Source organism: Ambystoma mexicanum, chromosome 13 (genome assembly GCF_040938575.1).
Source record: "Ambystoma mexicanum isolate Mex_15411 chromosome 13, UKY_AmexF1_1, whole genome shotgun sequence".
NCBI lineage: Eukaryota > Metazoa > Chordata > Amphibia > Caudata > Ambystomatidae > Ambystoma > Ambystoma mexicanum.
The window spans coordinates 384,783,258-384,797,326 of NC_090938.1; the positions used below are offsets into that span (position 1 = coordinate 384,783,258).

General features: G+C 44.1%; 1 protein-coding gene across 5 annotated transcripts in view; it reads left to right on the forward strand.

Moving 5' to 3' along the window:
• The window catches only part of LOC138521240 (dehydrogenase/reductase SDR family member 4-like), a 257,133-nt gene extending 243,448 nt beyond the window's left edge, over positions 1–13,685 (forward strand). For 3 of the 5 annotated variants that reach the window (XM_069633931.1, XM_069633932.1, XM_069633933.1), the window contains exons 8-9: positions 12,101–12,156; positions 12,985–13,685. In XM_069633931.1, the coding sequence (XP_069490032.1) occupies positions 12,101–12,156; positions 12,985–13,099 (171 nt within the window). In that variant the 3' untranslated portion in view covers positions 13,100–13,685. Of the gene's footprint in view, positions 1–10,751; positions 10,843–12,100; positions 12,157–12,984 lie in introns of all 5 variants that reach the window. The other 2 variants (XR_011282982.1, XR_011282983.1) reach the window with 2 other exon arrangements.
• The last annotated feature ends 384 nt before the right edge of the window (positions 13,686–14,069 follow it).

Genomic DNA, 14,069 nt, shown 5'->3' on the forward strand with positions numbered 1-14,069 from the left:
AAGCAGCAAGGGAAAGCAAAGAATGACACCGCACAGACACTGCACAGACTGCAACTCGCCCCCCCACAAATCCACTCTGTTGAACTCACTGCTACCAAATTTTGCATGGATTCTTCATTTGACTGGGGCAAGATTGTAGTCTATATTTGGATGCAAAAAATTCACTCTGTAGACACCCTCATTTACTGATGCTCACCCGATTCACTAAAGTAGGTACTAGAAGGAGGCAACATTTGGAAAAGTGTCAAGCAAAATGTTCGAAGTGTTGCTTATTCCTTTGAAATGTATTATTACTGTATACAGTTTGAAAGTGTTTATTAAAGCATTTTAAAATGGAATGACATTTTTTTATCATGCCACTCCAAATATGGGAAATGGCAAGCTTACAGTTTACAAGTTCATTCACAAGAAGAGAGCACAGTCAATCAATCTTTCTTTGACACTTTCTCAAATGTGCTCAAGCCATTGAGTGACTGAAACATACCCCACAAAAAACAAACATCACTCGCAATGATGCAACGATGCAAAGCGAAAATCAATATCAAGGGCTTCTTAAACACAACAACAAACAGCAGCACGACTTGCCGACCAGAGGACACAAGCAACTTTCTCCAGGGCAAATGAGATGCCAGAGCAAACTGAAGCAAGACTTGCTGACATGAGGACAAGGGCAACATCCTCCAGGGCACATGAGACCCCAGAGCAAACTGAAGCAAGACTTGCCGACACGAGGACAAGAGCAACATCCTCCAAGGCAAATGAGACACCACTCGATCAGGACACAAGCAACACTGGGTACCCCAGCTAGTGATTATATATAATTAACGTTTACAGATATTTTCCTATTAGGAGATGGTGGGATCCACAATTGACATGAACATCAAGCCTGGTAGGCATTACGTTCTTAAAAGGTCTGCATGTTTGAATCACCATCACAGAAATTATTTGTCAAATTGAATAATCTGTGGTCATTCTTATGTCTAGAAAATGCTCTTTCATTCGCATAAAACAGCCAACGATACTCTTTGGGGAGTATTCGCCCTCCTACCATATCCCATGGGTGGTTTACTCACTGATGTAATTGTTTTACACTGAGGGAGAGCGTAATCTATTTACAAGCATCGATGTATTTACAAACTGAGCAGCGAGAGATGTATTTAAGATATGCAGACTTGATGCAATCGACCATCCAAGACTATGCTGAATGATCCAAAATACATTTTTACACATTCTTATCATGTATTATTTGTGAGAGGCAGCCGTTCTCCAATCCGCATACCCCCATTAGGCCATGCCTAGGTGGTGTGGGTGATGACGGTGGGGATTCGGGTAGAGTAATGGCAGGCAACCTCAAAACAAAACTAAGGGCAAGCTGCAGCAGAGCTCCTTTGAGCTCGGAATGTCTCTGGTTGCTGGGAACAGCTGATCAGTATTGGTGCAGCGTATTACAGCAGCTCAGGCATGGACGTAGGCTTTTGGTTTCCCATATTCGAAATCCATGTAGACAATTTTTGCCAGATCTGGCCCGATTACAGCACTGCATCAAAGTGCTGTACAGTTTCTAATATTAAAAAATCTGAAACTTGAGGCAGCTGAGCTATTGAATAAACCATCACATTGATTTATAGTAGCAATGCTTGCATACGCTATAGGCACAGCTTGGTGAAAGCGATTTCCAGTGTCAATGCTGACATATATTGTGAGCATGACATCATCAAAGTGGTTAACAGTGGCAAGGTGTCATGTACTTTAGGCGCAGCATTATTTATTTATAATTTTTGATCAGTGATGGCCATACACGGAGGTCCTCGGATCACCTTACAAGGTTGAAAAGGTGGAAGGTGAAACAGAAGTTACAAAATGTTTCCAGGATAGGATAGAAAGATTAGGATGGCAGCAGGGGACAATAAATGGGTTTTATGCCTGCATATACTTTTGGGTTCTCCATCATGGAAGTGTTTTATAGTGGCAATGCTAGCCTGCATTATAGATATAAACATCATGAAAATGTTGTAAAATGCCCCTTTGTACTTCCGGTGACCATGCACCATTGGATTTATCTTACCCTACAGAACCCATTGTAAATTGTATGACTTTTTATTCCATTTCCCCAAATATGTTCTGTAAAATGCACCCTTTCAGCCAATTATTTTCAACTTTTATAGTGGGAGAGCCCACTGAACTCTGCGAGAGCTCTAAGGGCTCCCCTGCTCCGCTCAGTTACTCATTATATTAATACCCCTCTAACAGCATTCACCAGCCGACATAGACCTTGAACGATTTAGAATTCCAATGCCTTATGAGAAGCCACTCGCCCCCCAGTCCCTCCTCCTCCTGCCCCCATGTCAGGGTTCCATTAGATGTCTCTTCGTCTGATCATAGATCAGTCCCACATAAGAATAAACATTCCACAATCCACAGTAGAGCGAACAGTTTTCACTCTAAAGCCGGACTCCCTTTAGCTCCTCGGAATCATGGTTCGTGTCTGTCCCCGCTCCCTTTTAGGAAACACTATGGGTTGCCTTGGAGACGCTGGCACCCTTTGCATTCACGTAGGTGTTCAGGCCTACGACGCCGTGTTATGCGTGCGGTCAGCTGACTGGTATTTAAGCTCCGCCCCTGCGCACGGCGGTGCTTCTGAATTTGTAAATTTCCTAAGCTAAGTATCTTGTTACCTTGTCTTCTATCTCCTTGAATCCCTAGTTTTCTTTGTGACTTTCCTGCCTTGTTCTTGTCATTGCCTTCGTCTTACCTGCTCATTGCCAGACTCGGAACGGCCACGGACTGCATTCGCCTCATCCCTCAAGTCTTACCTGCTCATTGCCAGACCCGGAACGGCCACGGACTGCATTCGCCTCATCCCTCAAGTCTTACCTGTTCATTGCTAGACCCGGAACGGCCACGGACTGCACTCGCCTAATCCCTTAAGTCTTACCTGCTCATTGCTAGACCCGGAACGGCCATGGACTGCACTCGCCTAATCCCTCAAGTCTTACCCACTCATTGATAGACCCGGAACGGCCATGGAATGCATTCACCTCATCCCACAAGTCTTACCGCTCATTGCTAGACCCGGAACGGCCTCGGACTGCATTCGCCTCATTCCTCACGTCTTACCTGATTATTGCCTACCTCGGAATGTCCACGGACTGCCTTGTCTCATTCCTCACGTCTTACCTGTTTGCCAAGACCTAAATCTCTTGGATTGCTCCAACGACAATCAGTGCTACGTCTTCATTCTCTTACTGCCCAAAGACTATAAGGAACAGAAAGGACTTTCGCACATCGGTGCAAGGATCAAAGGACATTAGCGCAACGGCGCAAGGATCAATAGAGCTTAGGCGCCCTCGTGCCGGCGGGAATAGGAAACAGGACATTGTGTTTCCAGGAATACCACTTCCTTCCCAAAATTACATCTGCTGTTTCAACCCAGAACACTCACTTGGTAAGCACATACAGTTTGGTTCTTCCTTTTTCTTATTCTTCTGTCCTCTTGATAACAATTACCTTTCTTGTTTCAGGATACTCACCAATCTAGCATGGAACTATTCAGTCCCACTCTGATTTTCGTGCTTGTGAGTATCAGTTCTTCACCTTGTTTTGAGATTACATTGCCTTAAGCCAAATGTTAATACTTGGTTAATTTTTCTTGCAGCCAGCTGTCTGAGTATCGGGGTATACCAATATTTTCGGGCAATACTCACCTCAATCTGTCCTTTTGTACTCTTGAGGGGTATATTGTCAGAAAGACTCAATTGCATCACGACGTGTCAAGCCACCACTACTGGATTTAGTCCTTGGGCCCTAACACCCCACCACTGGTTGAGACAGATGGACTTGACAGTAATGGTGTTTGGAGAGAGTGAAGAGAAGGAGAAGAAGTGTGCTGGAGATGAGGAAGTGATTACTGAGGGAGTTGCTGGGGAAGAGTAGAGAAGGTGAATGGGAAAGAGGAGGAGCAGAAAGGCTGGAGAAACTCAAAAAAGTTGGCTTGCTAGCAGAAAGGAGGAGGTGAAGAACTTCATAGAGAGAATGGGGAGAGAAAGAACCCTGGGAGAGAAAGAACCCTGGGAGAGAAAGAACTCTGAGGTTGGGAAGGAAGAGGACACAAATGTTGTGAAGAGAGAGAGACCTCAGAGGTTATCGACAGCAAGACTAAGAAGCCCCTGTCTTTCCCTGGGATGCCTCGCTCCATGAAGATCTGCCCTTAATCATCTAGGCACCTACACATGCTGTAAGAACTGCATTGAAAAGTGGACCCGAGATTCACTTGAAAGATGGCTGCTGCTGAGCCACACCACCCTGCTTGCATCAGATCAGCTACGGAAGCAAACGTCTGTTACCAGTGCACCAATTCGGTAATGCTCATAAGAAATCCTGATACTCTAAAGAGCTAGGAGGCGAAGCCAGGCCTGGCTCAAAGGCAAGGTTCTAAGGCCGCAGCCCCTGTATTCCCTGTCTGGCTCTGGAGGCCGGGTCGCTGGAGGCAAATGCAGCATAGCATTCCTCAACGACTCCTGTCTGTACTAGACTGCCATCCACACACCAGGACTATGCGATCCCTTCTGCAGGTAAGAGGTGCTCAAGCCCCTCACTCAAGCTTGTCTGCATTCCCCTAGCACACAGCGATGGCAGTTTTGTTCCATGCCTATTCAGCACCCCACACTCTGCACCTTTGGGTCTGCAACACATGCTGTGCACTCCACGTCCTGCAGAAAACCCTTTGATGCCACCCTCCCGCTTCTGACCCCTTTCCCCCTAGCCCTGCAGCGCAACAGTGCTTAGTGCTCTTCACTGCACTTATATCCAAAAGCTCTCTAACAGACCCCTCTAACTGGCCTCAACCGAACGGCCCACCGCTCGGGTGTGATGATCACCACCTGGCTATGGCGGTGGACAGGATCAAGGACACGTCTAACATCTATATTAAGTTACCAGCTTCCCGATTTAAAATGTCCACAAAGCCGGCAATTTACTCTGCTGTCATGGAAAGCGCTGCATTGTTCTGTTTCACCACTAATCGCTTTTTGCATACTGTGTTTAATGTTGCGCTCAGGCCATATAGTCACAGCTTGCAATGAGTTTAACGCAGGCGCATCAGCCTAACGCAACGTCCGGGCTCATATCACACCTGTACTTCCCTATACTATCTTGTTTCGCACCCAATGCTCTGCCATCCAATGTTATTTGACTGGACGCACAGATACAATGTAATACTGCTACATTTATTTTATCTGTCTCACGTACTGTGACTTCATGCGCTCCTAATGCTACACCCTACAATGTCATGGGATTGGCCAAGTTCAGCCCCACTGTAATTGCTACTGATATTACTGTACCGCACCCTGGTACCTGTATATCTGATTCAGCCCCCGTACCAAAAGGCGCAGCTTCTCCAGTCTTTGTATTTACCATATCCTACATCTTTTTGCCTGATGTAGCCCCCTACACCATGAGGCACGGCTTCTCCAGACTGCATTTACCATATCTTGACACCCATGTATCTGCTTGCCTGATGCAGCCCCCGCACCATGTGCATGGCTTCACCAGACTGCATGACCCACATGTCTGATGTAATCTGCTTAAGTCATCTTGCATTATGAAGTATTATACATCGCACTTCTTGTAACTAGCACCCTGATGCGTGAGGGTTTGGCGCACTGCTATAAATGTAAAAATGAATTAATAAATAAAGATTGGAAGGAGGCCAGGATAAGGAGGAGGTGGAAGACAAGGTGGGAGGGAAGTGGTGAACATCTCAGCAGAAAGGAAGAAGGGAGGCTCCCACAGACTGTGAGAAGTAGTGAAACACAGGAAGAGAAAAGTAGGAACCCAGAAAGGGGGCAGTTAGCAGGAAGGAGGAAAAGGTGAAAGGGGATGCCAAAGAGGAAGACTTAGAGGAGACTAAAGAAGGGAATGACCAGAAGGAAAGTGTGGAGAGGCAGGGAAAGTTAGGAAAGGTCACAAAGGTACACCTTAAATCTGGTGAACCAGTATAAGCTGCCAATCTCTACCTTCTCTCCCTCCTAACTCATACCTGAATGCTATTCACGCATATGGCTGTACCAATAATTTCTGCCTTAATGGCAGTAAGAAAGCGATCCTTCTTATCGGGACGCCTGCTCCTTGTTCCCCCTCCTCTATGGCCACCTCCTTGGGCCCACTCCCATCACCCACCGGTGCGGCAAAACATATCGGGATCATCTTTGACTCCTCTCTCTCTTTCTCTCAACACATCACACATGTTAACAAGAAGCCCAACTTTCAACTCCGCCTCTGCAGAGGCATTCTACCTTTCCTCACCTTCCACCAGAAGCTCAATGTCTCCAGAGCCCTGGTTCTCTCAAGGCTGGACTACTGCAACAGTCTCTTCCTCAATCTGCTTCTTTCCTCCCTTTGCCCCCTTCAACTAATTCAGAATAGGACTGTGAGACATATCCTTGGCCTCGTGCCCAAGGGACACCATCTCTCCAGCTCTAAAATCTCTCAACTGGCTCCCAGTGACATCAAGGATCAAATTCAAGAGCCATTGCATCATCCACAAGGCTGTCTGGGGCCTGGGAACTCTCTACATCCAGCTTTCCCTCCCTAAATACCTCCCTGCTACAGTCCTTCAGTCCTCTGGCTCCAACAATCTGCAGGTCAAACGTTTCTCCAAGCAGAGTGTGGGAGGTATCCCTTTCCTTGGCTGGTTCCTCCCTGCCCACCTCATACTTGAGGCGGCTCTTCTTAAGTTCTGGACACTCCTCAAGACTTTCCTTTTCTCCTCTTCCTTCCCGCTCCCCCTCCTGTGCTAATGTTCCTTCTCCTGCTGTGACTGAGGCCTGGTCCCTTGAGAGTCATACAGGGGCCAGACCACTCCTCACCAGTCCCCCCAGCATCCCTGCCAGATCTTGCCCTTGGGCACCCTTTCCTAGACCAGCCGTAACCTGGTCCATCCTGTCCACTGCACTTATCCTCCCTTCCCCCTCTCCTTCCCCTGGCACTTGCTGTCTTGACTACCCCCATCTCCAGCACTTGCTCACCCCTTCGCTTTGAGCACCCCACTCCTGCACTTCTCCCTCGCCCTCCCCCCTGTACTTTTCACCTCATCTTGTATTTGCACGGTAGGATTGTCACAAAGTCAATATAACTGTTTTGTTGCTCTACTTTATTTCCTGTGCCCCCCGACCCCCCAACTTGTCTTATGGTGCCTGGAAACACTTGTGTCTAGGCGCCATACAAATGTCCAATAAATAAAAATAAATAAATAGGCATGAGGAGGTGGAAGCAAGTGGCAGGACATCAAGGTGGTGGTAGGAGTACAGAATAAATGAGGAATAATTAGTGAGAGAAGAGCAGAAACTTCTTCAGGGTATGTGTTTACCAGAGGTGTCAGGAGGACAGTCAGGCTGAGTAGTCAGCAAGCACCAGAGCTGGAGTCAAAAGCTCCTCACTTTGAGACCCCAGCCCACTTGCCAAAGACTGTGCAGAGACTAATTTAGTGACCCACGCCCTCCTACCAGTGGTTGCAGATATCTGGAATACGTCAATGTGCACCTCGTGGACAACCGTATCAAGGGTCAGTAGAGAAGAAAACAACAATAACTGCTGGACTGGTGGAAAGAAGTGCTGAGGACACTTAAAGACACATGCAATTGTGAAAGATTATCATCCCCCGTGGATTGCCAGGCTGGGGGCACTCAGACTTTAAGACTGTTCATTCCAGACAGTGGCCCTCATTATAAGTATTGCGGAATGGGTTAAGCGGGTGCCGCTAATGGTGGCGGACCCGTTAAACCCATTCCGCAATATTACGAGGTTCCCTCGCGGGACCCGATGTAGACGTCTAGTTTACCAGACGTCCTTACGGGGTCCCGCGAGGGCACTAGGGAGCTAACAACAGGCCGGTCGTAATCGGCCCGTTGTTAGCTCCCACGCCCATTCCCATTGAGCCCTATGGGGGCTCAAATGGGAATGGGGAAGGTCCGGGCCCGGGTTCCCTGAAGGAGGAATTACCGGGCCCTCCAAACTCGGAATGGCCCGGTAATTCCCCATTCGGGGAACCCAGACCCGGACACGGTTTTGGAGGCAGCCATGCCCTTATTAAGGGCATGGCTGCCTCCAAAGTCATAATGAGGCCCAGTGACTTATTGATTACTTGTTTTCAAGCCAAGGACAAGCTATCCTTCTATTTTGTTTGCAGTTATTTCATGCCGAGAAGGAGATATCCTGTTATCTATCTGACTTGAACCCCTTTTCTCTAGTTACTTACAAATAACACCCCTTTAAACTGTCATCTTGATCTATGCATCCCATTGATCCCCACTAGGTATCATGACACAAGTTAAGCTGATGCAAATTTAGATACATTAGAAATGTTCTTCCTTGTGCCGTTCACTTCATCTTGTGAGATAAGCAAGCTGCAAGTTCTCTCAGCCGAGGAGCATTATGCTGTTTTAAGAGTAATGTCTTTTAAAATCATATTTTGTTTATTGGCCAAGTATAATTGACACCAGGAAATGTCTTTGTTCGGCTCAGTCAAAGAAGCAGTAAACACTTTGCTAGGTCGCTGGATAGTTTCTTACATCTTTAACAGTCCCTCGCTTCTGGGTATCCTCTCTTCAAATGATATTTGTTATCATGATTTTAGGGTCAAAGGAGCCTCTATTACTTTTTATATGCATGGCCAAAATGAGATTATAGCGTATTGAAATCTCCCACCTTGGGCAACCTTCACATAAGCACTAAGGGTCTCATTAGCTGGTAAGATAGCTCAGCGGGTTGAGCGCTCACTGCTGTGATCTGAGCGTGATCTGCAGGTCGCAGGTTCGAATCTCGGCAAGGCCAACTCAGCCTTTCATCCTTCCGAGGTCAATAAATGAGTACCAATTTTGGTTGGGTGATATTGTATGTAAATATGTGCTCTGTAAAGCGCTTTGGATTAAGGCGCTATATAAATAACACATAATTATCATTATCATTAGGAGTTAGCTGGTGTGGAATTAACGTGGCAGTAATTCCATATCATGGCATGTTTTCGCACTGTCAAAATCAAAGTTTGCCAGTGGGCAAACCGGAATTACCTCCAGTCAAGAGCTGGAGGCATTTCTGCCATTCCACCAGCAAACATTGCTCGTATTACCAGTGACGGTAATACCAGCAACTCCCCCCATGGAGTCCTATGGCACTACATGGAATGGGGAGTAACAACCCTTACTGACACTTCCAATCTACAGGTCATTCCGGCAGACCAAGTGCTGGTAAGGTTAATTCCGTTTGGTGGTATCCCGCCGGATTTACCGGTGGACACCACCAAACTTGTAATGAGGCCCTCTGTGTAGAATACTAGATCGCGACCCAACGCTCAGTGTGGACAGACAACATTTTAGCGAAATCATTATGGATATCAGACGCCCCCCTTTGTCTAAAATTCATGCTTGGGAAACTGCTAATTTTTAGGAGTGGTGGCGCTGGGACGCAAGAACAAATACAAATATCTCATTGGAATTACTCATACAGCCATCTCTCACCCCTAAAGTCCACCTGACCATAACATAGTGTTCACTCTCAGGCCGAAAAGAAGACTAATCTGTTAGGAGTTGATTGGGGAGAAGAGAGCAGAGCCTAGGAGTGGGCAGTGCCATCACTTTCAGGCTTCTTAATTTAGATTTCTAAGCTCTCAAAGTTCTGAAGAACCTGATTCTGTACCATCCCTTGAGAGGATACGTCCCTATTATGGCTGGGGGCTCCCAGTGACAACAATACAGGTGTGGGTCATCTGCTCATGGATGGGAGCAGGGCACATGTGCTGTTATACAGACAGCTGCAGCATGTACATGTGGATTGATGTGGATTGATGTGGAAAAATGTGGATGAAATTGTAGGTGTGGCTACGCCGTGAGGGACCAGCAAAAGAAATGTTCATATTTATTGATGGATGGATGCGAGAATGTAGGAAGGATCAAAGGTGGATAATCTGGGAGCATTTGAAGGGAGGTGTACATAGTTGGAAGAATTACTGGTCATTTGGGGGAAGAGTTTGAGTCTGGAGCAAAAGCAGTATCGTTTATATAAATGTAAGCTTTTGATCGTAGTTCTAGTTATTTATATTATTATGAAGGGGACATTCGGAAAAGTAAAAAACGCAGAGCTCCTGGCCTGGAAGGCCTAGCAAATGTAGTCTTGAAAGCAAATTCCCAAAGTGGGCCAAAATTCTAAACATACTGTATGGGAAAATGATACAAGAATTCAGCTTGCCGACTACTTGGGTTGAGTAGAATATAATTTCTATTTATAGGGAAGGCTCTCGTGAGAATCCAAATAATTACAGGCCCATCAGCCTGTTAGACATTATGGGTAAAGTTTTTGTCATGCTACTTTTAAAACAAATTGAGAGTTATGCGAGAGTAAAATAAATATTGTCTATACAACAAAAAGGATTTAGGGATGGGCACTAATATTAATATCTTTATTTTACAATGTATTATTAGTCAGGCGGCAATGAATGCTAAAATTGTGACAGTCTATATCGCCTATTTAGATCTTACGGCGGCTTTTAATAGGGTAAACCGTTCCGCTCACTGGAAGAAATTGCATAATTTGGGTAAACCAGAGGGACTTCTTAAATTGTTAATGCTCCTGCACAAAGATATTGTACTCGGGATTAGGCTAAGTCAAAATTGATTTTTATTCTGACCATATTCAGACGAATCGTAGGTTAAAGCAAGGCTGTGTCCTTGTGCTAATGTTGTTTGATTTATATCTTACAGATTTGGGGGGCGAATTGGATAACATCAGGAATTTTCATCCCAAAATAGCAGGAAAAAATGTGTCATGGCTAGCCTACGCAGACAAACAGCGGTGGGTTTACAACGATCCTTAATGGTCTGTGATAAATACATGAGAGATCATGATTTGGAGATCAATGAAAAAAGACCTCTGTGATGTGTTTTACCCTGAAAAAAAATACTAACAAGTAACAACTGGTATGTACAACATAAGGCACTAGAGAAAGTGCGAGAGGCATGTCATTGGAATACCCGATTTTTGACAGATTCCAGGACAATATGACCCTCCAATCTATTGAAACAAAAGTATACCCGTTGGTAGGAAAATTCAGAAGTTTGATAAGAAGTACAGGGTTTTCTCTATGCTACCATTGAGAACTGCCTATCCCCAGCAATTACAACTGTCAATACTTTACGGCCGGTAAGCAATTAGGCAACAATCTCGTATATTTACAAATAGAAATGAAGCTTATTTCATTATACAGATGATTTATGCTGGCTATGTGATCAGAACACACGTTAAGATACAATTTGCAGAGGGTGTCTACCTATATTCGGTCTTAAAAGAGTTACTAAAGTTTAAGTGCAAGGATGCAGGAGGAAATGTGCATAACTTTATGATAACTTGCAAACATTTTATATGCAATATTGATTTTGACTTTAAGATGTTTATTTGACCGCATATACTCCTAAGGAATGTTAAGTAAATGCTTCAGCTATGGGTTTGGAATACTAACAATAATCATGTCTCAAATCTAGAGTAATCAACAGAATGTATAGTAATCCTTCCTTAGTAGAGAGATATGCAGACATATTTTTTAAAAATTCTGAGCAGATGGGTAGTAGGTTTTTCAATTAAATTTTGTTTTTATTTAATTATGTGGCATACAGAAGAAAATGAGTGGCTCTGACTGTTCCTGTTATTTATGTGTAAAATGAAATGTAAATAAAATATTTATACTTAATGTGAAGCATTAAGGGAAGGAAGTCTGTAACTGTGTTTCTAAATAATTTGTAAATCAATAAAGTCATTTATATTCAAATTAATTATGTAATACATTTCTGTTATTGTTTCAATTGTGAACTTGTTAAATTGTATTAAGAAATTGATTTGAAAAAAATGTACTGCACAGCCAAGATTGTATTTTTTGATTTGCATAGAGTGGAAGGTTTCTTTGTTGCAACCACTCTGTGATAAATACATATTCTCTAAATATATTATTAATTGATTTTCTGTTTCTCCCTCTGGTTGGTTAGATGCTAGGGAAAGACAGTGGTATTGACTGCCCTAAGAGCCTACTAACATGTGACCCTTTCTCTTTCTTTAACAGTTGTGGCAAGATGAGCAGTTTAGGGAAAATTGGTGTAAAGCAAACAATGTCTCCAGGTAAATGATGCCTGACTTTTCAGTTTGTTCTTAAGAAAGAGTGTCAGCAATTCTATCAGATGTTGTCCAGCAAGCCACATATTTCAATTCTACTTAAAAATATCGAAAGTTATGTTCTCTAGTAAAGTCCACCTTTTGCCTCCAATACTTGCCAGTGGCACACATCCACACTTTGTGGCATATCTAGAAACTGTGCAATAACAGATGAGGTAAGGAGATTGACAAAGCGATAAAGTGACTCTTCCTTCCAAGATTGGATGTCTCCGGATACAGTGTTTGTTACAGCTAAATCTTGATGGACTCAGGGAATAGATAAAGGAGTATAGAGAATGATTACCTGTGATGCTGAATGGCTCAGGGGATTGTCACAGGGGTACAGAGCCTGTCACCTCTAGGACTGGATTGGCACAGCGATGCAAGTATCGTAGCACCTTTTTGGTTGGAGAGGAGTAGGAGCATGAAGCAGGATACCCAGCGGGCAGTTTGGGCTAGAGGAATTACAGCAGGGGGAAACAGACTGTTGCCTGAAGGATTGGATGGATTCTAGGGATTGGCATGACATTACAATGAATATCACATGTGTTACTGTATGGGTCAGACAATGAATATCACCTGTGTTACTGTATGGGTCAGACAACAAACAGTCTGAGTTCTTGGTACAGACCTAGGGATCAAAAGATGCAGAGGTTGGGCAGAGGAATAAAGAGCCCATCGTTGCTAAACTGATCTCAGTGGTGGGGGCTCAGGTGCATACATCATCTTTAGGACTGCCTGAGCCACTCGCCGCATGCGCACCCTGTTCATTTTTGTTATTTTGTTTCCCCTTAGATTGGGAGAGGCCAAGGACTATGGTGGTATTGTCTCGTTTCTCTGCTCACCGGATGCCTCCTACATCATTGGTGAGAACATTGTTGCTGCTGGAGGAGCCATCTCCCGCCTCTGAAGATCAGTACATATTTCAGAAGCTCTAGCCTGCACACAGTTTAACAAATGGAGGGAAGATTTAACACAATCTGGTTCATGCTTCTGAAAGCCCACATTGTGCACTTATTCACATATGATGCATATGTGTTAACTGACTCTGACCCCAGCTTAGATTTTCAGAGGCAGAAACCTCCATGTCTCTTTAGAAACAATCTTTGTGTTTCTTTCCAGATCTAGATGGCTCTTGTCATCGACCTAATGCATTGGAAGGTGTCTCGTCATAAAGTACAATTAAGGATAATTTCCGCTCAATATAAAAAACTTCTGAATATATTGGAATTGTTATGTAACTTGGAGAATGCTTTGCCATTGCTATAATGCATTTTTGGATGTCTCGTCATAGATGAAAATAAATGAAGCATGACATGAGTCACTGATACATTTTAAGGTGCCCCATCGTTGATGCCGTATATTAAACTGGAAGATGCCACAACTTCCAGACAATGAAAATTTAGAATGTGTTGGTGGTTTATTTTGATTCAGTGATAGCCAAATTACAAACATGTTTTATTCTGCTGTTGATTAAAGAGCTGTGTCTGATTGCCGCACTGTTACGTCTGTAAAGCCATTCTAAACAAGTACTGTCAAAGATAACAAGTCTGCTTTTCAACATTTATTTAAGTTTTATATTGTGTTATTATCAACCAATAACCAATAACACATGATAAACATGTCTGAAACTAATATATCATAAGTGCATATCATGCAGTTTCAAGTCAACGGATGTGGGTTAGATGGTAAGCTACACAGTGAACACAGTGTGGTATAAATGGGAATAACAGCAATTTTACATATCTCAATTGGGACTGCTTAGTAAGATAGTTCTGCAATTTTCCCCAAGAGTCATGAGAGTGTGCAGCCAGAGCTGCAGTGACTCATTGTATGCTTTCCTGTTTGTTACACCACAGCAAGTTTGTCATCGAGGCACC